The sequence below is a fragment of the Seriola dumerili genome, unplaced genomic scaffold, assembly GCF_002260705.1.
Source record: "Seriola dumerili isolate Sdu_G_001 unplaced genomic scaffold, Sdu_1.0 BDQW01000167.1, whole genome shotgun sequence".
NCBI lineage: Eukaryota > Metazoa > Chordata > Actinopteri > Carangiformes > Carangidae > Seriola > Seriola dumerili.
This window is the reverse complement of record NW_019174422.1, coordinates 556,823-580,802: the sequence shown is the minus strand read 5'-3', so window position 1 is coordinate 580,802 and position 23,980 is coordinate 556,823. Positions and strand designations below refer to the sequence as shown.

At 41.0% G+C, this 23,980-nt stretch overlaps 4 protein-coding genes across 4 annotated transcripts; 2 read left to right on the top strand and 2 right to left on the bottom strand.

The window, feature by feature from the left end:
* The first annotated feature begins 4,916 nt into the window (after positions 1-4,916).
* LOC111226964 (C-C motif chemokine 3-like) lies at positions 4,917-6,055 on the top strand. The gene is made up of 3 exons (XM_022752298.1): positions 4,917-5,063; positions 5,171-5,282; positions 5,708-6,055. The coding sequence occupies exons 1-3, from the start codon at positions 4,994-4,996 to the stop codon at positions 5,799-5,801; spliced, it is 276 nt and encodes a 91-aa protein (XP_022608019.1). The 5' UTR covers positions 4,917-4,993; the 3' UTR covers positions 5,802-6,055.
* A 1,096-nt stretch (positions 6,056-7,151) lies between these two features.
* On the bottom strand, positions 7,152-11,957 carry ccdc96 (coiled-coil domain containing 96). Its single transcript, XM_022752295.1, has 3 exons — positions 11,134-11,957; positions 7,979-8,326; positions 7,152-7,879 (listed from the first exon to the last, which is right to left on the bottom strand). Exons 1-3 carry the CDS (start codon positions 11,908-11,910, stop codon positions 7,553-7,555), a joined length of 1,452 nt encoding a protein of 483 aa, XP_022608016.1. The 5' UTR covers positions 11,911-11,957; the 3' UTR covers positions 7,152-7,552.
* A 144-nt stretch (positions 11,958-12,101) lies between these two features.
* Positions 12,102-19,208, top strand: tada2b (transcriptional adaptor 2B). Its single transcript, XM_022752308.1, has 2 exons — positions 12,102-12,435; positions 14,651-19,208. The coding sequence occupies exons 1-2, from the start codon at positions 12,166-12,168 to the stop codon at positions 15,860-15,862; spliced, it is 1,482 nt and encodes a 493-aa protein (XP_022608029.1). The 5' UTR covers positions 12,102-12,165; the 3' UTR covers positions 15,863-19,208.
* A 385-nt stretch (positions 19,209-19,593) lies between these two features.
* On the bottom strand, positions 19,594-23,366 carry grpel1 (GrpE like 1, mitochondrial). The gene is made up of 4 exons (XM_022752273.1): positions 23,239-23,366; positions 21,895-22,042; positions 21,116-21,197; positions 19,594-20,817 (listed from the first exon to the last, which is right to left on the bottom strand). Exons 1-4 carry the CDS (start codon positions 23,304-23,306, stop codon positions 20,471-20,473), a joined length of 645 nt encoding a protein of 214 aa, XP_022607994.1. The 5' UTR covers positions 23,307-23,366; the 3' UTR covers positions 19,594-20,470.
* Positions 23,367-23,980: the final 614 nt, after the last annotated feature.

Genomic DNA, 23,980 nt, shown 5'->3' with positions numbered 1-23,980 from the left:
AACTTTTCCTCATCAAAACGTCTAGAAATGACTAAGACCTGTGTTAAATGTTTTGTTGAGTTGTGCTAGTTTTAAGCGACATTTTTACAACTGAATTTCAGATCTGTTTTCAGCTCTATATTTGAACCAGATGAAGGATTTATGCAGCGACGTCTGAGTCTGAAGAGCTGCGTGCCCCGGACCTAAAGGACTCTCAGACTGTGAGAAACAAGATTCAACTGTTTGGCCTCAGTTCTGAGCCATGTCTGGAGGAAACCAGCGCGCTCTACACCTGCCGAGCACGTCCAACGGTGAGAGCATGGCGGAGCGAGCACAGGCTGTGGGGGTGGTTTTGACATGGACAGATAGACGTGGAAGCTGAACGAGAGGTTTGAAAATGTCTGTCCACTGACATCCCCGTCCGAACCCGACAGAGCCTGAGAGGATCTGCAAATCCAGCAAAGCTCGCTCGTCCTACGCAGAAGAACGCTGAGCCTGTAATCGCTGCCAATGGTGCTTGAACTAAATCCTGATGTCAGATCTTCACACTGACCAGATCTCAACACAATGGAACACCTGTGTGGAGAATGGTGTTCATCCCTCCAGTAGAGTTCAGAGAATTGTATAATCTCTCTCTCTCTCTCTCTCTATCTCTCTCTCTCTCTCTCTATATATATATATATATATATATATATATATATATATATACACCTACCGTTCAAAAGTTTGGGTCACCAGACAATTCTGTGTTTTCCATGAATTTCACCCACGCTTCCAGAAGCCCTCCACAAGTTGGATTGGCTTGATGGGCACTTCTTGCGTACCATACGGTCAAGCTGCTCCCACAACAGCTCAATGGGGTTGAGATCTGTGGACTTGCGGCCGGCCGCTCCATTACAGATAGAATACCAGCTGCCTGCTTCTTCCCTAAAAATAGTTCTTGCATTAATTTGGAGGTGTGCTTTGGGTCATTGTCCTGTTGTAGGAGGAACTGGCTCCAATCAAGCGCTGTCCACAGGGTATGGATGGCGTTGCAAAATGGAGTGATAGCCTTCCTTATTCAAAATCCTTTACCTTGTACAAATCTCCCACTTATTACCAGCACCAAAGCAAACCCCAGACCATCACATTACCTCCACCATGCTTGACAGATGGCGTCAACTCTCCAGCATCTTTTTCAGTTGTTCTGCGTCTCACAAATGTTCTTCTGTGTGATCAAACACCTCAAACTTTGATTCGTCTGTCCATAACACTTTTTTCCAATCTTCTCTGTCCAATGTCTGTGTTCTTTTCCCATATTAATCTTTTCCTTTTATTGGCCAGTCTAGATATGGCTTTTCTTGCCACTCTGCCCTGAAGGCCAGCATCCCGGAGTCGCCTCTTCACTGTAGACGTTGACACTGGCGTTTTGCGGTATTATTTAATGAAGCTGCCAGTTGAGGACCTGTGAGGCGTCTATTTTCTCAAACTAGAAACTTCTAATGTACTTGTCTTCTTGCTCAGTTGTGCAGCGGGGCCTCCCACTTCTTTTTCTTACTCTGTGTAGAGACCTGTTTGTGCTGTTCTCTGAAGGAGTGATACACACCGTTGTAGGAAATCTTCAGTTTCTTGGCAATGTCTCGCATGGAATAGCCTTCAATTCTAAGAACAAGAATAGACTGTCGAGTTTCACATGAAAGTTCTCTTTTTCTGACCATTTTGAGAGTTTAATCAAACCCACAAATAGTGATGCTCCAGATTCTCAACTAGCTCAAAGGAAGGTTCAGTTTTATAGCTTCTCTAACCAGGCAAAACTGTGTTTAGCTGTGCTAAGCATAAATTGCACAAGGGTTTTCAAGGGTTTTTTAATCATCCATTAGCCTTCTAACGCAATTAGCAAACACAATGTACCATTAGAACACTGGAGTGATGGTTGCTGGAAATGGGCCTCTAATACACCTATGTAGATATTGCATTAAAACCAGAGTTTGCAGCTAGAATAGTCATTTACCACATTAACAATGTATAGAGGTATTTCTGATAGTTTAATGTTATCTTCATTGAAAAAACTGTTTTTTTTCTAAAAATAACGAAATTTCTAAGTGACCCCAAACTTTTGAACGGTAGTGTATATATATATATATTAATATATATATATATATATATGTTTGTGTGTGTGTGTGTGTGTGTGTGTGTGTGTGTGTGTGTGTGTGTGTGTATGCTTTGAGCTAACCACAATTCGATTTCCTCTGCATCTGCAAAACCGAGTGTAGAGGAAAGAGTTGACACCACAACCGACCAACACCTTTTAAAAAAAAATAAAAAAGGTTGATCTTGATAAATGTACCACCTCACCACATATTTCTTTTAGAACCCTTTACTGCAGTTAAAGAGCGGTCGTGTTAATATCCGTCATCTCTGAAGAATATCAAGTCATCATGAGGACCTTCCACATCCTTCTGCTCTGCATGCTGGGAGCTACACTTGTCTCCCTGGTGGCCTGCAACGGTAAGGAATCCTTACATTTTATTTATTTCTTTTTATTTTACATATATTCTGTGCTAGAGGTGCTACTTCTCCCTGATGCTACAGTGTTTGACTTTCTTTTCCTTCAGCTGCCATCCGTCCTGACAACTGCTGCTTCACTTTCTACCCAAGACGAGTGAAGAGGAGCCTCATCAGTTCATATGACGTGACTGATTTCCGTTGCCCGAAGACTGGAGTCATGTAAGGTTTTCTTCATTATGAATACGTTTTTAACACAATGACCTAAATAAGGGTAAGAGTGACTTTTAATACATGAATTTACACATTGAGTTACACTTCATGGACATGCATATTTTGCACATCCTGCACACTACAAAGCCTAAATGTTCATTTTCTGTTGATATACACTTTATTTATCATCATATTATCATAATAAATTTCCTAATTTGGGTGTCTATATTCTACTGTTTTAATGTGCAATTGGCATCCTACAGAGCAACTGTACTATACTACTTTGCTATTTCTGTCTGTAATTACTTCATCCAGAAAATAAAGTAGTTTTCTCTTACTTATGTTCTCTTTTTACTTATTTTTTAAACTCTTTAAGATAATATTATAATATATATATTCTTAAATACTGTAAGTCATCAATATGATAATAACAATATTCATCCTCTTTCTTTCAGTTTTGTGACACAAAAGTCTCGTCGCATCTGCGTGGATCCAAGTCTCTCCTGGGTTCAGGGCATCATGAAAACTTGGATGAAAACTCCTTTTAAACCGACCTGCCAGTCTGGAGAACGTTACTGCTGTGTTTGTTGTTTTATCAAGTCAAATATTGTGAAAGGTTTGACATGTTTGCTACAATATAGGAATGATTTTAGTGTTCATGTGCAAGTAGTAATCAAAGATTTTGCTTTCAAATGGAATCAGTTTGAGCCTGAACCTGGTGCAACAGATCCTTGTGTGTTCTGCCTTTTGGATGCTTTGTATTATCTACAATATCATACAGAATAAACATCATACAGATACATTCAGTGGTGTCAGTGCTCTGTGTTGTCTCTCGTCAGTTACTTCTAAGATATAAAACAATGTCTGTCTCGAGTTGGTTCTAAAATACCAGAAAATAGAAAAATAAAAAAACGTCGGTTCAAGAAAACTCTTTATGTTACAGTCTGTAATTTTCTAATCATTTCCTAATGAATTTCTAAGATATTTCCTGATATCTGATCATTTTCTACTAGTTATGGGCAAAATAGGACATTTCTTCAAAGAAAAGCCTCATTTATACATTGAAATTTCATTTATAACTATGTACGTCACTCTGCATACCATACCACGAATACCATATTTGGACAGAAGAGAACATGTTCAGTACACATACATATTAGTATTTTTGTATTCCCTGTTGCTTAAATCTAAAATGGAGACTTCTATCATTTTGTGGATATTTATAAATAATAATTAATAATAAAATAATTAATAATTCTGGAAATATGACATATTTATAATACTGTTTAATATTCTTAAAAAATCATTCATTTAGGCTATCATCTTTTCCTGTGTCTAGAAAATGACTAGACTGTTAAATTTTTGTTGAGTTGTGCTATCCCACATGCTTTCCCTAAATTTTCAGTCAGTTTTAACGACATTTTTACAGGCTGAATTTCAGATCTGTTTTCAGCTCTATATTTGACCGAGATGAAGGATTTTATCACTCGTGACCGTCTGGATCTGAAAGGCTGGTGCCCCCGGACCTAAAAACAAAGGACTCTCAGACTGTGAGAAAACAAGATTCTAACTGTTTGGGCCTCAGTTCTGAGGCGTCATGTTCTGGAGAAAACCAGGCGCCACTCATACACCTGCCGAGCACCGGTTCCCAACGGTGAGAGCATGGCGAGTAGGCAGCATACAGGCTGTGGGAGCTGGCTCTTTTGACATGGACAGATAGACGTGGAAAGCTGAGACGCGAGAGGGGCTTCTGAAAATGTCTGGTCCACCGACGTCCCGTCCGAACCCGGACAGTAGCACTGAGAGGATCTGCAAAATCCAGCAAAAAGCACTCGTCTCGTTCCTAGCCGGAGAAGACTGAGCCTGTAATCGCTGCCAAGATGGCTGCTTGGAACTAATCCTGATTAGATCTTACACTGACCAGGATCTCAAACACAATGAGGGATCCACCTGTGTGAGAATGGTGTTCATCCCTCCAGTAGAGTCAGAGAATGTATAGATCTCTCTCTCTCTATCTCTCTGCTCTCTCTCTCTCTCTATATATATAATTATTATATATATATTCATGATTATTAGAATGTGTGTGTGTGTGTATGTATCGCTTTGAGCTAACCACAACTCATTTCTTCTCATCTGCAAGAACCGAGTGTAGAGGAAAGAGTCTTGACAACGCACAACCGAACCAACACCTTTTAAAAAAAAAAAAGGTTGATCTTATAAATGTACCACCTCACCACATTTCTTTTAGAAGCCCTTTACTGCAGTTAAAGAGCGGTCGTGTTAATATCCGTCATCTCTGGAAGAATATCAAGTCATCATGAGGACCTTCCACATCCTTCTGCTCTGCATGCTGGGAGCTACACTTGTCTCCCTGGTGGCCTGCAACGGTAAGGAATCCTTACATTTTGATTTATTTCTTTTTATTTTACATATATTCTGTGCTAGAGGTGCTGCTTCTCCCTGATGCTACAGTGTTTGACTTTCTTTCCTTCAGCTGCCATCGGTCCTGACAACTGCTGCTTCACTTTCTACCCAAGACGAGTGAAGAGGAGCCTCATCAGTTCATATGACGTGACTGATTTCCGTTGCCCGAAGACTGGAGTCATGTAAGGTTTTCTTCATTATGAATACGTTTTAACACAATGACCTAAATAAGGGTAAGAGTGACTTTTAATACATGAATTTACACATTGAGTTACACTTCATGGACATGCATATTTTGCACATCCTGCACACTACAAAGCCTAAATGTTCATTTTCTGTTGATATACACTTTATTTATCATAATAAATCCTAATTTTGGTGTCTATATTCTACTGTTTTAATGTGCAATTGGCATCCTACAGAGCAACTGTACTATACTACTTTGCTATTTCTGTCTGTAATTACTTCATCCAGAAAATAAAGTAGTTTTCTCTTACTTATGTTCTCTTATTTACTTATTTTTTAAACTCTTTAAGATTAATATATATATTCTTAAATACTGTAAGTCATCAATATGATAATAACATATTCATCCTCTTTCTTTCAGTTTTGTGACACAAAAGTCTCGTCGCATCTGCGTGGATCCAAGTCTCTCCTGGGTTCAGGGCATCATGAAAACTGTGGATGAAAACTCCTTTTAAACCGACCTGCCAGTCTGGAGAACGTTACTGCTGTGTTTGTTGTTTTATCAAGTCAAATATTGTGAAAGGTTTGACATGTTTGCTACAATATAGGAATGATTTTAGTGTTCATGTGCAAGTAGTAATCAAAGATTTTGCTTTCAAATGGAATCAGTTTGAGCCTGAACTGGTGCAACAGATCCTTTGTGTGTTCTGCCTTTTGGATGCTTTGTATTATCTACAATATCATACAGAATAAACATCATACAGATACATTCAGTGGTGTCAGTGCTCTGTGTTGTCTCTCGTCAGTTACTTCTAAGATATAAAACAATGTCTGTCTCGAGTTGGTTCTAAAATACCAGAAAATAGAAAAAATAAAAACGTCGGTTCAAGAAAACTCTTTATGTTACAGTCCTGTAATTTTCTAATCATTTCCTAATGAATTTCTAAGATATTTCCTGATATCCTGATCATTTTCTACTAGTTATGGGCAAAATAGGACATTTCTTCAAAGAAAAGCCTCATTTATACATTGAAATTTCATTTATAACTATGTACGTCACTCGCATACCATACCACGAATACCATATTTAGACAGAAGAGAACATGTTCAGTACACATACATATTAGTATTTTTTGTATTCCCTGTTGCTTAAATCTAAAATGGAGACTTCTATCATTTGTGGATACTTATATAATAATAATAATAATAATAATAATAATAATAATAATTCTGAAAATATGACATATTTATAAACTGTTTAATATTCTTAAAAAATCACATTCATTTAGGCTATCATCTTTTCCTGTTGTGGTGAATAAATAGCAAGAGCTAGATTATTGAAATAATTAGATTCAAAACTACAGTTTTCTGGCTGATTATCGGGGAAAAAAAACAAGGTCTGAAACTGTAAATATTTACTATTTATTTACTCTCCCATTTAAATTTACATTTTATTTATTTGCTTATTATTCATTTATCTATTAATCTATCAATATATTTAATGTATTTCCCCCATTATACAAATGACAGTGCTGTCAGGTCATCATCCATCCTGTGGCAGGGCTCACAACAGACTGAGGCACTGTGCTAATCTAGAAGTCAAAGTTGTCCAAATAATTTAACAATGTAGCTCGCTGGTGTCGCCTCTCTGAAAGATAACATGGTGATATCTATGAAAACATGTCTATGGCTCCGCTTACAGTTATAAAAGAATAGTGAGAGCAAGCTAACTGGATGGCAATTGTTGTCCCATACAAGTGGATGGTTGAAGTTTTTATTTTTATTGCCCAGTGTAGTAAATACCCAAAGCAGTGAATATCCACTGTTGCACAACACTGAAAATTTGGACTGAAAATTTGCACAAATTGATCAAATATTGACCTTCCTTTTTTATTTAATTTCTACCCTTGTGAATCATAAATCATGATTTTATAGGCTTTAACAATAATTTCAACATAATACATTTTACAGCAATGCCAGGATCAGAATACATGATGTGTATGTTTTTTGAGATGGTCACTGTGATTGGTGGTCATGCTCCTGGTTTTTGAGCCTGACTATGGCGCTCAAAGCGTCTCGTCTCGTCTTTGAAGTGCCCTAAACACAGAATTGGTCATTTTCTATAATGACACACTACACCGGAAAAAACTACAAATATTAAGGCCCGATACTCATTTTCGTTCCTGTTGGCCCTCGTCTGTTGAGCCTGGCTTTTCTCAGGTTGGTATTGTCTTTTTTCACCTTAGGATGTTAATTCATTCATTCGTTAAGTTGTCTCCAGCTTCTTCTTCCATCTGCCACAGCTGAAGGCGATTTCAGCTCGCCGGCACTTCAGGTTCTCCAGTTGTTCCTCCAAGTGGTCAGAGGCATCAACAGTGTTCTCAAAGTCCCGCAGTAGAACCCTGTTCCCCAGCAATCCCTGACACTCCTTTAGCCTCAGGTTGTCCCTCTGCAGGTTGTTGCGTGCCTGCTTGGTCCTGGTCAGGAGGTCTCTCTTCCTGGCCACCATGGCCTCCACCTGGGCCAGTTGCTCTCGCTTGGACTGAACCTCCATCTGGTTCCAGAACAGCTTCTCCTTTATGTTTGACAAGACCTGACACAGCAGAAAAAAACAGTTACCTAGTAACTGGAAATCATATTTCTCAAAGAAGAAATGACTTGGACACAATCTGTACCTGTTGATTCTTCTTACCTCCAAGCTGCTGCTGATCTTGTTCTGCAGCTTTAATGACTCCTCGCTTTGCTTTTCCGCCTGTTTTCTCTGCTCCAGCCTCGCAGCCTGCAGCTGTTCAAACTGGACCTGGAGGGGGTCCCTGCCGTGTTCTTCCTCGTCTCTGAGCTCTGCTTCCAGCCTGCGAATCTTCATCTTCAACTTGATGTGCTTGAGCCGCAGCTTGATCAGCTCGTCCTGCCGACGCTGCTCCGCCGCCAGGGTTGACTCCACTTTGGCCTGAGACGCTTGTTTACCCAGGCATCGGCTTAGCACTGTCATAGCTATGTGCCGCTTCAGTGCCACAAACTCTTGCCATTCATTCTCCACCTGAGGACGAGGATAAGACAGTTTTGACCACTGATCACTATACCAGAACACACACAAGTAACCCTTACTGGGCACTTGTAGTGCCCCCCCCTGTTTTGGCTGCTTTACTATATTTTGGATGACAAGATGTGCAGACATATGACAATGCTTACACCGAGCCATGTCTTTAAGAGTCCTTTCTTATGGTTCACCTGTGAGCCAGCTCCATCCGTGTGTTTCCCTGTGTCTCCACCCCCTGTGTGGTGCTGTGGGGATAGTTTCCCCTACCTGAATCTGGAGAGTACCTCACCTGCTGCATGCCATTACTTCATGAACCACAATACAAATACTGTCTTTTTCTACTTATTGCCTGATTGTTCAGCGACCACAGTGGTAGCAAGCTGTTAGCCAACTTGTTTTTTTTTTTTTTTTTACATTTTCAAGAGTGTTTTTCATGTTTTCATGTGTTTTTCACTTATTGCTTACATCTATTTTACCTCTGTGTCCCAGGACTCCACAGCCAGATCCCACCCCCTCCTCCACCTAAGCCACTGCCTGCATCACCCTCCACTCTTCATACACCAATCAGCCTCTGTCTGAATTTGGATTCTGGTTCTCCTCATCATCCCACTTCCCTCTCGAACCCAGGATCAGCTCCTCCACACCGCTAGACCTCCATCCACCATTCCTTCCCCATATTCTTCATCACCTGGCTTGTGTTGCTTCTCCCCCCTCCTGTGGCTCCCTGTGCTCCAGCCCTAGTTAAAGCCTCTCCCTCTCTCTCACTCAGTCCCTATTAAATCCTGTTTCAAACCTGCTTTGGGGTCTAGAATTAACAGTCAATTGTGACATAGCTGCTATGTGTTGTCATTTTAATTCCCAAAAATGACACAAGGTTTAAATTTTTTAACAGTATCTCAAGTTGTATTTTGCAAATTTTCTTTGTTTCTAATGCATTCTTGTTCACATAGTGCAGAGATTAGTGTCTGCACAGTTCAGTATGCATGTCAAATTCATCCAGCTCACTGCGTAGCAGCATGTGTAGACCCTTTGTCCTCCTTTTTCCTGCAGAGATAGGGGACAATTTAAAGCCCCTGAAATCCTGTTTTCAAAACTTAAAGGAATACTCCACGTCTATAATGCCTATAACATTGTTGGTATCTTGATGTACAGTTTTAAAGGTTGTATGAGATTTTAATATCAATAATGATAAATAATATAGCAGCAAAACAAGTATTTTCTATGTAAAGATGGAGTGGAGTAATGGTGTCCTGAGCAGGGAATGAAGTCACACCCCCTCTCTGTGTGTGTTGTAATTGGAGCATCTTTGTACTTTGTTTTATTATCTGGTCCGGCAGCACATGCGTGTTGGTGCATGTGAATGCGAGTTCCTCCCTGTTAAACCGTTGGCCCTGTTTATAAACACACATGGACCGCCCACATATAAGATGGCACAGTGCAGTACGCAGTGTTCAGGTGAATGACCTTCCATAATTTGGCTAAAAACGCCTCTGACAAAGAAAGAGATAGACCAGAGCACAGGCGGACTGGCCATGGGGACTACCGGCTCAAATCCTGGTGGGCCGATGGACCATCAAAACATCCGTAAAGTTTTTACCAGCTCCCTCAGTCTCTTTACTGGCCCTGTCTATGTGTATGTCTGTCATTTGTGATGACAAGTCCCAGCAAATAGGTTCAAGGTTAAATTTCTTTCCCAGTCTGACCGTGGACCAGAGCCAGTACTGGTCTGGCTTTTCCAAGATGGAGAACCCTACAAACTGCTTAAGGGCTCCAGCTTCATTCGAAGCTGGCTTTTCTTCTGCTTGATGCGTAAGTAACACATAATGTTACATGTCATGTTCTCATTCATGACTGACTAGAGTAGGCATGATAACTAGGTTAGCTTACTTTGCTGTAACTAATATCATGAATTTGTTCAGCAAATTGCTAGTTGGCTTAATGCAATCATTCACCATGGAGCATATAATAGCAATGCTAGCGTGGGTTAAAGGCTGTTGCTGTTGTTGTTTTGGGTTTTTTTTGTTGGCTCTCGTGTTCACAGAGTAACCTAATTCAATTGTTGTTGTGTTTTTAGTGTTCGCTTTCACTGTGCTTCAAAAACCTTGCTGAAAAAACAAAGTGAGCGTGGAGTCATAGCTGGAGAGAGGCGAAAGGTGTTGCCAGGGAAACCTTTGTTTTGGTCTGAGATGCTGGTGGTTTGGTGTGACATCTAGTGGCAGTGACGATCATTTATAGAACCTTTTAAAAAGGGATCAAAAACGATGCAGCAGAACCACAGATAATCATCTTTTTCATTCCACTTATTCTTCTTCCTTGACAAAACCTGGTGTACATAATGCAACATTCCACAGGAAGTATAGTCAGAAGCCTCTTTTATACAGCCTGTTCAAGGCGGGAATGTTGGGCCATGGTATGAACCAATGACTGTACATAAAGCTGGAGAACATCACAGCTCCCTAAAAGTGAAGTCAAAACATCTTGATCGCCCCCTGGTGGCTGGCTGCAGTATAGGTCATAAACCCCACCCCCCCATGTTAGCAGTTGGGACATGGTCCTAACAGAACTAACAGATCAGAGTAGATGTCAAATAAAGATGGTCATTTTAGAACGGTCTAATGTTCAAGTGTTTATTCTTCTTTTAACTTTGGTTTTAATTGGTTAGATTAAGATATGTATGTAGCTGTGAGAACCTCAGTTCATCCCCAGATTGTGAGGCAGGGTTCTTCTGTTCTTAAATACTCTGAAATTAGTGTCAAATCTTTAGAACAATGCAGAAAACCTGCTCAGGCTGTGACAAAATCACCAACCTTGTCCACCTTCTCTTGGGACTGTAACCTCAGCTCCTCTGCCTGCTGCTGGGCTGCCTCAGAGTCGGTGGTGAGCTGGTGCTTCATGTCAGTCAGGATGTTCATGTACTTCTCATACTCCTGCAGCTGCTCTGTAACCAGCATCTCCCACTCCAGCTGCGTGTCGTCCCTGCTCTTCTTGCTCAGATACTCTGCCAGCTTCATGTGCAGCTGGCTGCTGTGCTGACTGGCTATATCTCTCTCCTCACACAGCTCATGGAGGACCTGCATGCAGTCCTCATAGATGATGTCTTCATTTTCTGCTGAAGCAGCTGTGAACTCCTCTTCCTCAGCCTCCTTTTCCTCTTCCTCCTGTGCAGGACTGGAAGTCCTCTCCCTCTCTGGGGTCTCAAGATGCAGTCTGGGAGGTCCATCGTCATCATTGCTGTTGATTTCAAAAACAACACTCTCCTCATGGGACATTAGCTGATCATTGACCTCATTAATCTGCATATCCAAGTTTTTGCTTGTGGTGATGTCAACAACAGAGAGCTGTTCTCCACTGTTCTCCTCTGGCTCAGGGGCGGCTGCTTCAACAGGGTTCTCCTCAGTAGTTTTTGTATCCTCAGAGTTTTCTTCTTCACGATGTGATGCACCCACTTCAGCTGAGACACCTTGTTTTTCATTTCCATTAACAATAAGGGAAGAATTGTTCTTCTCATTGGAGAAATCTTCTGATGTCTCCCTCTCTGTGTCATTCCTCACCTCATTTTCTTCATGTTTTGCCTCTCCGTTCATTTCTCAATTAAAAAGAATATCTAAAAGTATTATTCAATTTGTCTATAGCAATAAGGCTCGTGCACCTCTGTAGTCAATGAAACGGTTCGTTTTGTTTCGGTTGTCCTGGAAACTGGGTTCGGGAAACCAATCACAGGCGTCCTGACCCATGCTCATTAATATTAAAAAGCAAGGCCGTGAGTAGCTCGCGCTGCGAGGCTTGTGGTGCGCAGGCGCAGTTCTGCTTCCAACAACAAGAAGCAGGAGCAAGGCAACATGGCCGACCTGGGGAAAAAGTACTGCGTTAACTGCCTTGCAGATGTTACAAACCTGCGGCTTCGCTGCACCGACTGCCCTGATATCGAGCTGTGCCCGGAGTGCTTCTCGGCGGGCGCAGAAATCGGTAATCACCGGAGATGGCACGGCTACCAGCAAGTCGACGGCGGTCGGTTCTCTCTCTGGGGTCCCGAGGCAGAGGGAGGATGGACCAGCAGGGAAGAGCAGTCGCTACTCGATGCTATCGAGCAATATGGATTTGGAAACTGGGTACATCACTGTTGAAGTTATTTAACTTAATTTATCTCTGCAGTGCACATATACACCTACACGAGTTTTGTTAAAACTGCATAGAAAATGCCTGAGGTAAAAGTTAGCAAGTAGCGACAATGGCACGACAACGTTAATGACGTTAATTTCCTTTTGATACTGTCGTAAAAGTTGGACGACTAGGCATTAAATACGAGGGATAAACTGTAAGCTCTGTGAATGGTTTCTAATACAAGACAGTTTAAAATTTTGTTGTTGTTTGAGTGTTGCGTTATATATTTAAAAGCTCGACGGGGCGTTAATAACATGTCACATTAAAACAGGACCTCACGAATAGTAACTTATCGAACAAAATGAGCGCCTGCGTTTATAGTGACTACGCCATAAAAATGGGAAAAAGTAAAAAGTATTGTTGTAGCAGCGGAGGTCACATCAATTTAAAATCTGTAACTAGAAACTCAACTTAACTCAACTTAACTCAAACTTGAACCTGCTCTCAGTATATAAAATAATAGTGGATAGTAATATATTGTGAAGTCAGTTATACAGCACCCCAGTGCAGGTTAAATCCTCCTAAATTACCTGTACGATTTTTTATATAGCACAAACCAATATAAATCACTCTGGATTGAATGTATAACCACATTCCTTAGCATTAGACTAAAGTAATCTGTATGAAAACAATCTCCTAATTTTTGCCACTGCATCCCATGATGCAACTGGGTCTGGTTCAGGGCTGCAACTAACCATTGATTTCATTTTAATTAATGTACTTAATTCAATAATTGCTTTGCATAGACATCATTAGAAAGTATGGAAATGCTTTACATGTCATGGAAAGAATGACTCCATTCAAACCCAAGTTAACAATAATTCATCATTTGGTTAAAATGACTTAAAGCCACAATATGGAAGTTCTTGAAATCATCTTAGCACTAGCACAAGACTCGAAGCAAACCACACCACTCCATCCTTCCCTCATCCTGCTCTGTTCCACTTCGCCTAGCCCTTCACCTACATCCTCAGTGTGGTCGCTGTCTCAGCTAATGCAGGAATCAGAAGTTTGCTAACATGCCAGTCAGCCATAGTGACGTCTTCCAGCAGCTAACAACAGTAACTTGAAGCCCCAGGACAAGAGGAGTAATGAGGTGTGTGCACATGTTGATTGACAGTCATCGGCTCCCTACCCCTACTTTGGCCTTCTCCGATTTGTTTGAAGGGTGAGACTTGCACAGAAACTTCCGGCGGGAATATCTCTGCACGGCTGCCAGGCTGTTCACTGAGTCTGAGTCACAGTTGACAGCATCGCTCCACATTAAGATGTTTTGGAGCATATTTCAACCGAAAAATATCAGAAAAAAATGACATGCTGTAGTTTTAATTGTGCTGGGGAGCTCATACTGCAGGACAGACAGGACAACACATGACAGACACAACAGTAAGAAAACTGTCATGTTAATGAAATATGTTAACGTGTAAGATAAACTAAAATATAAAAACATAATAAATATACCTTAAAGTGTTTAGGGCTTGCAATTCAAAACTTGAGTAATAACATTTTAAAATACCAAAAATAATTACAAGGACAACTGTAAATACACCTTAAAGTCTCAATGGTTTACCAGTGAAGAGTCGTGAAGCCTCAGGGAATTTATTACTCATCTTCCACATAGGTTGACTTGTAGGCTTGCATGTAGACAAATTAAGTTAAGTTTTTATGAATTTAGTGAAAAATGTTGAGTTTCTCAGAGCCCTGGGGGACTGTTGTCCAACCAACAGTCCAAAACCTAAAGGTATTCAAATTACAAAGATATTTAATGAAGACAGGCAGAAAATCCGCACATTTTAGAAGCTGGAGTCAGAGAATGTTTTGTTTTTTTGCTTAAGAAATTACTTAAATATATATATTTTGTAATATATATTTTCTTAATATTATATTTTTTCTTCAATTTATTTTGTACAGTGTCAAATCATAACATACTGAACATTATCTCAAAGCACTTTACAAGGTAAGGTCAAGACCTTACAATATCATACAGAGAAACTCAGCAGTTCCCACAGTGAGCAGCACTTGGCGACAATGGGTAGGAAAAGAGAGATTGAGAGATTTCTGGTTTATATTCCAGCACACTCTGTAAGATGTATAATGAATAGCTGACATTTCTGTTGCTTCCACTATCCTCATTAGTACCAACTTCCTGTTTGTGTCTTTCAGGAGGACATGGCCGCTCATGTTGGAGCATCCCGTACTCCTCAGGAGGTCATGGAACATTATGTTACCATGTACATCCATGGAAACCTGGGTAAGGCCTGCATCCCCGATAACATTCCCAACCGGGTAACTGACCACACCTGCCCAAGCGGAGGGCCCTTGTCCCCCAGCCTCACCACCCCTCTCCCCCCACTGGACATCAGTCTAGCTGAGCAGCAGCAGCTGGGGTACATGCCGCTACGTGACGACTATGAGATTGAATATGACCAGGACGCAGAGAAGCTCATCAGCGGGCTCTCTGTGAACTACGACGACGAGGATGTGGAAATTGAGATGAAACGTGCCCATGTGGACATGTACGTGCGGAAGCTCAGAGAACGCCAGAGACGTAAGAACATTGCCAGAGACTACAACCTGGTGCCTGTGTTCCTGGGCCGAGACAAGAAAGACAAGGAGAAGGAGAAACCAGGGGCTCTGGGAGTCATAGGCACTGCTGGTGGTGTGGGCGGGGCGGGAGTTGGCGGTGGTGCAATTGGATCAGGTTCCACGACAGCAGCAGCATCAGGTTCTGTTCCAAGTACACCCAAAAGAAAGATCACCAAGGAGGAGAAGGAGCAGCGGATCAGGCTGCGGGGGCTCTGCCAGTTCATGGCCCATCGCGAGTTCGAAGATTTCTTTGAGAACATACATAAAGAGCGTGTGCTGAGGGCCAAGGTGCGTGAGCTGCAGCGCTACCGCCGCAATGGCATCACCCGCCTGGAGGAGTCAGCGGAATATGAAGCAGCGCGCCACAAACGGGAGAAACGCAAGGAGAACAAAAGTGTGGTCACCTCCAAACGGGGCAGCGGAGGAGGAGGTGGGCTTGGCTCTGGGATGGGACTCGGGGGTGGAGCTGGAGGGGGAGGAGGCATTACTGGAGGGTTAGGGGTAGGAGGTGGGATCAAAGAAGAGGGTAAAGATGGTGAGTTTGCTGCCATCGAGAATCTGACAGGCTTTGAACTGCTGTCGGACAGGGAGAAGGTGCTGTGTAACTCTCTCAACCTCAGCCCAGCGCGCTACCTGACTGTCAAAACCATCATCATCAAAGACCACCTGCAGAAAAGGCAAGGCATCCCGGCCAAGAGCCGACTGCCCAGCTACCTGGACAAAGTCCTCAAGAAGCGCATTCTCACCTTCCTCACAGAAAGCGGCTGGATATCCCGAGACACCTCTTAGCGATCCTTCTTTGATCAGGAAGTAATAAGTGGATGATTGCTGACAGCTGATTTTGCTATAGGCAGGACAAAACTACTGGCTTTCACCATCTTTTCAAAGGTGACCTTGTGAATATGTACATTGCAAAGAAAGAGAATGCCCCACTGGAAAAAAAGTATATTTTCATACCAGGGCTAGGAACAAAAATAAGCCTATATTTTTGCATTTGGAAAGGGATGGGTGAAATACAGCTCTGTGGGTTCACAGAACTTGGTGTCCATACTGATAACAACAATCCTAACGAGTATTATGTAGTTGCATTGTTATCGCAACAGGTTCACTGAAGATGTCTATGGAGAAATCATATTTTAAATCCAACATCACATTTACTGGAAATGGAATGTTTGACAGTTTCAGTTCTGAAATTGTCACTGTTGTGGTTGCAGATGTTTTTCAGGATCTCTCAAATTTTTTTGGTAACCTTTCGAGCAGGAAGTAGCTATTTGAAATTTCTAACATTTTAATTTCTTGTAAATTGTCATTCCACTTAAACTCAATTATTCCCTTCTCACTGGCTACAAGGGAAGGAAAAGAAAAAGCAGCAAGGTTGAACCATTGTCTTGCTTTCTCTTGTCTGAGCACTTGCCGCTGCCTGAAGGCAATTTTTATTAGGGCCTGACTGATGCATCAACATGGAGCTTGATCAATAAATTGGCCTATTTGATAAATCTGTCAATATTAGCTTATCAAAGATATATTAGTATGGGGTCTTATATTGGCCAATAAATAAGAAGAAATGCCAAAGAAAGATGTAATGTAGAAGCAGTGTTGCCAGGTGTGTCCACCTGAGAGCAATGACAAGGTCATTTCTCAAATGAAAAACTTCCCACTCAGTACATACTTTGATGATTCAGTTTTTAGCATCCTGAAAATATTAATTCACGTAAGAGCATTAGCCGATTTCTCTATAACGTGAAGTAGGCGCACTAAATAAGCAACAATACAAAAACATATTTATTAAGACTTCAGAACTGTGTTGGTGTGGTTTGATCAGCTTTGATAGTCAGTGACCAAAACCATCCATCAACTGTCTTCCATTAAACTGTTGCCAAATCCTGATTGATGCATGGAAGTACATGACATCACATTTTTCCAAAGGAGCGCCGCCTTTTTTGAAATGCAGAGATCACCTCTGTGAAATAATGTTTCCAAATCAGGATTTGGCAACAATGTGTTCAAGTAGAATCCTGTTACTCATAGTAAGAAGCAGATTGAGAAATTAAACTATCAGCCTCCCACATCCTGCGTTTTATTAGTTTGTCACCTAAAATATTTAGTGCTCCATCTTGTGTATTTGGTCCAAAAAAACAGAAACATAGCGCAGCTTTAAATGTTCAACTCTCCGCTGGGTATGATACAGGTAAAGACGCTGAATGTGTAAGGGCATTAACCAATGATAGTCAAATGCGTCAGCATAATTCCGAGATTATGGTTTGTTATTCACCAAGTGTGTATGCATAGCGGGCTAATATTACCTCCCGTACGCTTAAATAGCAGTGTTCCTCCTCAGTCTGTGTGTTTGAGTTTCCACAGTCTTTACCCTAAACTGAACATCAGCCTCCCAGGTGGTCTTGTCAAACAGATGTTACCTGCCCTCCTCTTAAGGAGCCTGCCCTTAGTTTTTCAGAAGCAACTTCACTTTGTCTTGATGGCAGGACCATAACAGCAGCACTGGTGACTCATTCTCATTTTCCTCCTTTGTGCAATTTTTTTGCAAGCTGAGCTAAGTGCTGCTTACTGCACTATTTAAATGTAAATGAACTTATTTCCCAGCACGAGCAGTGGCATTAAAATTCAAGAGAAGAAAGGCATGTGAATGTGTGTTACCTGAAATTCATATTCTTTTCTTCTTCGCTGTCTGTTGGAAAATAGGCTTTTTTTTTGTGGAGGAAATGCAGGTCACGAGTGGCATTAGTTCTGTAGTGTGAGGCATTATCTTCACAGTTGCACTTAGGAAATTGAGGTTCTGTTCAGAGACCGTGGACCAACTGTGGAGGGTGTTAATATTCTTTGATAGTGATAAATCAGTAATATTTCATCAGTCTGGTGCTCCAGAGCATGTTCCGTTTCAGTCAAATACTTATTGTCAACAAATACCATGAAAACACCTAATCCAACAATGAATGTGTCCCACAAACAAGTATAGTGTGTGTATCCGAAGCCTGATATATCTCATTCCTCTGTGCCATGGAGCAAATGTGTAATATTGCGCCACATAACATTTGCTGAAAACTAGATGACCCAGCTGTTTTAGGAAATAAATTAGCCTTTTCAAAAAAAAAAAAAGGTATATATTCATGACGCATTGGGATGGGATTGGGGCTGAGGGCCACAAACAGAGTAGGGAAGTCAAAGTAACTAACTTTTTGTTTAGTTGAGGTTTGTTGAAACCAAGAAAAATACTTCCTTATATTCAGCTTGTTTTATTGTTACTTTGCTCTGGGCTTTAGGGGTAAATGATTTAGAGCACCGCTGATCTAAAGTATGTAGAAAAATAAATAATATATTGAGTAACAAAAAGAAAATCATAGTGGTTCAGCTCCAGAACATGGATTAGTTTTGTAGGCTGTTGCAGCTGCGTATTAACCCGTTGCTAACATGTTTTGAATTGGAGTTAGATGCATTAGTCATTAGTGAAGTAGGTTTATTGAAAATGCTGACTGAGCAGCAGGCCAGGCCTTTTATGTTGAAGCTGAAGGGGGAAGAATGGGCATTATATTGTGGTTAAAATAAGAAATGTTAAGCTTTTTTCAGGTCAGAGGTCATCTCAAAGGGCCAAAACTCCATCTGAGTCAGAATGTTTTAGAGAGGAGATGCTAATTTCCAGCCGATATACCAAACAGCCATGACATACCTTTGTGATTTTCTTATTCAAATTTTGACAGTGGTGTCACTCTGCATGCGCAACCAAATGTTCCAAAGTGTTATTATGTTTCGGTGTAAATGTCTCAAAGGAAAATATGGCAATTAGATTTTATTTTGTTCCCAGTGGGGAAATATCTTTTGTAAGGGAGGAGGGTGGGGTTTGCTTACTTCATGTCACCAAATGTGAATAATTTTGTAAGATAAATTGGAAAAAGAAAGTATAATTACTGACCTGTGAAATGTACAGTATTTTGTGTCATGGAAATTTTTATAGTTTTTGTTATTAAAAAAAACCTGATTTTGGATTACAGAGAATCATTTTCTGGAGCTTTGAGTATAGTGATGGCATGCTTTTGTGCTGTCTTTAATCTTGTTACCAGTCTGATACTGTTGAGCTGTTTTGCTGTCCCGTTACTTTGTTGTTGCACATGACAAGGTATGTATGGAGATGTATTAAAAGTGCAAATACTTTATAATTCTAAATAGTCCTGTTTCCTCTTCTATACTTTGTAGTAATTTTGAACTTTAAAAGAAAAACTTGGATTTCATTGTCAATTAGAATCACATGGGCAGGGCTTATTTCTCAAGCAGCCCCTCCAAGAAAAGATAATAGGATTATCCTTCATAACATTGCTTAGAGTTATTAAGAGTCAGTGAGTTGTGCTGTGGGCTACAGCTTGTATATATGTATCAGGTCTATGTGACTGACAAGAGCCTCCGATTTATTCTCCTGCAAACACCTGTCTCCACCTCACAGCTTGAAAACCACTGAACCAGGGTAAAGTGGGTAAAGTGAGTAAAAAGACAAACACTAAAACCAACAAGTCTTTCAAAGATGATCAGTTTATTCTGATGCTGTGACAATTTGGACAAAGGTCCATGTACATAATTACTCTAATGGTTTACAGATAAAGCTGTTACATCACTGTCCAACCTTACTGAGCCACACTGTGGCACAGGGACGTTACTGTGACTGAGGCCGGCTGACCGGAGACCGATCATATCCAAATGAAGCAGAGGAAGATGTCTGTACTCTGCAGGCTTTAGAAAGCCCACCTCGGGACAGAGTAAGATCTCAAGCCTTTCTTCAGATCCACAAGTACTGCTCTGAGCTTTATTCACACAATGAAACTCACAAACAAGAAAGACAACTGAAGAGTCAATTTCAAGATTATTAGAGCTTTCAACAAAAGTCCGGAATGATATCAGCAGTTCAGAGTCACTGTTCACCGTGTGGATGGATTTTACACCAGCTCTCATCCAAAAAGTACTGAAATTAGAGGGTTATGATCAGATGGTATGCTTTTTTTTTTATAAGTCAGTGAAATATATTCCACTGCTTCTCTTCCAGTTTAAATTTATGGCAGCGTGAAGAGACATGAAAGCCTCTGTCTGTGAGCTGGTGCTTTTTTCTTTTTTAAACATCTGACGATAACTGCCTGAAATGACTTATGTAATGACTAAATTAATTTTTACTGCAAAGACTGTCCTGTGCCAGACAGAGTGTTATGCATCTGTTAGGAACAGATGAATATTGTCCAGATACAAAGTTCATTTCAGCTGGGTTCACGTCTCTTCGAGGCAGGAGGGGGAGTGACCCATGGGAAAAGGGTGGCAGGGTGCTGGGGCCAGTCTACTGTAACTGAGGTCCCCCGTCACCCAGGCAACAAAACAAATCCCATTTTGTCACAGTTGTCATCATTTCTAGGGGGCTTTGGCCACACCCACCAGCGCTGGCCTGAGGGTGCGACCGTGAATCTTGTAGCCCACTTTGGTTACTACGGCGACAGTGCCGGGCTCCTTGCCTTCCACAGGGGCGTGGAAGAGGGCCTCGTGCTCGTAGGGGTCGAACTTCTGGCCGTCGGGGTTCAGCTTGACCAGGCCGTGCTTGGTGAACACCTTCTGGATCTGGACCTCGGTCATCACCAGGCCGTCGTACAGGTTCTTCAGGTGAGGGTTCTGGGTTGTCACCTCCTCCTTGGGCACGCTCTCTGTAGCCTTCTCCAGGATGTCGGCCACTTCCAGCAGGTCCTTACAGAAGCCCTGGATCCCTGGTGATGTAAGGAAGAGAAAAACACCATTACACTTCCTGCTCATGTCTAACAAAAAACAATATGTATGCATATTCAAATCATGTGACAAACTCAAACAAAACCAACAGCATAACTGTGTAATAAAGACACAACTTAGCAATGAGGCTACAGTTGCCCCTTTTGTGACATCTAGTGGTGGGAATATGCAACTGCAGAGTAATTTATGTAGGAAAATGTGATAATTTCTGCAGGATTTTGTTAGCTGGTTCAAATGTTAGCTAAATGTTAGCAAGCTAAAATGGATAGAAGCGTTTACCGTATAATTTAGCATCTTCTATCATCTTCTGACTCCGCGTTCTGAGGTTCTCTGTGTCAGCCAAGGCCCGCTTGTACTTTTCCTGGAAAACATGGGCGAAACAGAGGTCATGGTTTGAAAACACAGTGTCATCAGCTGTTACCTAACGCAACTCAGGGGTAAACACTGTAAGTAACTTAAGTAAGTTTTGTAAGGTGTTATGATAAAAAATGAACCTGAATTTTAACTGTTTACTCCATTCATAAATAAATACAGCAACTGTACATTCAGTTTTACTTCAGCTTAAACCTAGCATTGCTCTGTATGTAAAGACTGGCATCAAACCATAAATCATAGTGAAATACCATTACACATAGTTTACCAATTAAATCATTGTATCTTTCAACAAGGGCTGCAATAGACAAGTGTTTTCATTTTTGATTAATCTGTCTATTATTTAAACCAACGGTCCGAACAAGAAGCCAGATGTTAATTTACAATGGAATGAAGAAAAGCAGCAACAAGAAGCCAGATGTCTGAGTCCAGGCTGTGATGCAAAATGACTCAAATGTTAATTCAAGTTTGTGAATTGTTGAAGTTAGAAGTATCATAGTTTTAATATATGTCATGTTATTCAGAGTATCGTTGTCTAAGGTTAGTATCTTGGTATATGTATCAGTAACTCTGCATTCAGAGCAGATGTAGCGATTTTCTCAGTAAAACAGATAAACACCAGTCAGCTCCACTCCAGCTGGATGCTGAACAGGAGGTCAACCTGTCTGCAGCCGACTCCGGCTTACCGTCATCTCCTTGAGCTGCTCCTCCAGCTGGGTCTTCTCCTCCGTCAGGACTTTCTCTGCTGCACTCTGCTCTGGCTTCTCAGCGTCCTCCTCTGACCTGTGGCCATTCTTCTGCTGAGTGGCCGTACATAACAATCGTGGAGATGCTCTGGGTGGGAAGGTCACACAATAGGTCATTTGTCAACTGTTGGAGGTGGGTACTTCCCTCACCTCATTGCTTTAATTACCTTCTGAACCAATATTCAAAACCTGAATCAACTGTTTAACCTGTAAAGTAGGTGCTCTCACTGTCTGGACGTACATGTGCAGAAATGTGTTAGAGTCAAGCAACAATATAATGCTTTAAATCTCTGCAGTGTGCTTACTATTTCAGCTGACTTATCGTGATGTTGAACAATATAAATAAAACCTGACATCCTTGTAATTTTTCCTCGCAGACTGTTCATATATTTAACTTATACAGGCATCAGGGTATTTTGGTTGTTTGTCCAGACTTGCTAATTGATGGTATCAGACAGCTTAATTAAAACCACTGCCAATTGTCCAACTGCCAGTAACACTTAGTGAGAATGTTACGCAACTACCGTATATGTCATCCAAATGATAAATGCTCACTTATTTAGCCAAAATACAAGTATCATTTTGTTATAGTCGTTGTAAGTAGTGCTGAAACCTATTTCACCATGTGCGATATTATGTCATCATCTATCGCGAGTAATAAGAGTGGCGTTGCAATATGTCGCCAAACTCCATTCACAGATTGACAACTCATACGACAATAATTGAACAAAGAGTGGGCCCTACGAGTTCACCGACGATACAGGAAACTATAAAATAGCCGATTTAGGAATGAAGTTTGGTTTGGCAGTTTCTCCTTTCAAGAACAACACATAAAGCACTAATGTGCTTGTGTGTAATGTGTAAAAGCATTTCAGCTGGTAAATATGAAATATCTGAGAACACTCACAAACACACTACTTCAGAGTTAAACTCCACAGAACACATTAGCTTAGTTTAAGCTAACTACATCCCTATCTTCATCATTCAGGACATGTCACGTTATGTCATCATTCCCCTCTGGTTCTTGAAATGACATGCTAACAATGAGAAACATGACATGGATACATTTAAATGTGAACCAGGCCATGTCCAACACACATACACACGTCTCCGTGATCAGTTTAAGTCTGTATTTTCCAACAGCAAACGTTAAGGACCATGGTCAGTTACGAAAGCTAACGTTGCTAGCCGGCTACAGCCATATGATAACAGCAGCTCAGCACCACCCCGCTAAAAGCGCAGCGTTTCGATGAAAGGCACATTTTAGTAATAAACACTATTTACCGTGTAAGCGCAGATGAAGCTACTAGTGAGTAGCTCTGTCTCACTGCTCTGGCACACAGGCTCGCCATTTTCCCAATAACTCTGCAGGTAAAATCTCCTTGGAACACACGCTGAAGGGACGCACAACTGTGATGGCAGCACCGTGCGGGTTCAACCAATCAGGAACCAGGAAGAACAACACCTCTCCCAGCTGACCAATCAGATTGAGAGAAGAGTTTACTGACGAGTGGTAGTTTGGTTGAGCTGAAGTTAAAGGTGAAAGCTACACATGTGACCAAGGACAATGTTTTTTTTAAAAAGAAAAAAGGCTTATCAAACAGAAGGTTACTCATCCTTTGATTATTCAGCTGACTGTTTATTATTATTATTATTATTATTATTATTATTTATTAAGAAGTCTTGCCACAGTTATAACTTAATACTGTTGTAGTAGCCTATTAGATTCCCTTGTTACAGGGTATTAAAACTGTTGCCTTAAGATATTATTTTTAAATGTACACTTCTAATACGACTACTAAATTTACATTATTATTGCATTATTACTAAACTACTACTGAGTATCTAAAACTATCACAACTGTTCTACTTTTTACAACTTTATGTCACTGTCAGTGAGTTTGAAAGTGAGTAGTGGTTGTAATCCAGTTTTTTCACGTTTAACCTGATTTTTGAATATGTATTGTGCCTTTAATTTATTTTTTGTTTATTTGTTTGTTTTATTATGCTCTGAAATGTTCTCCTGC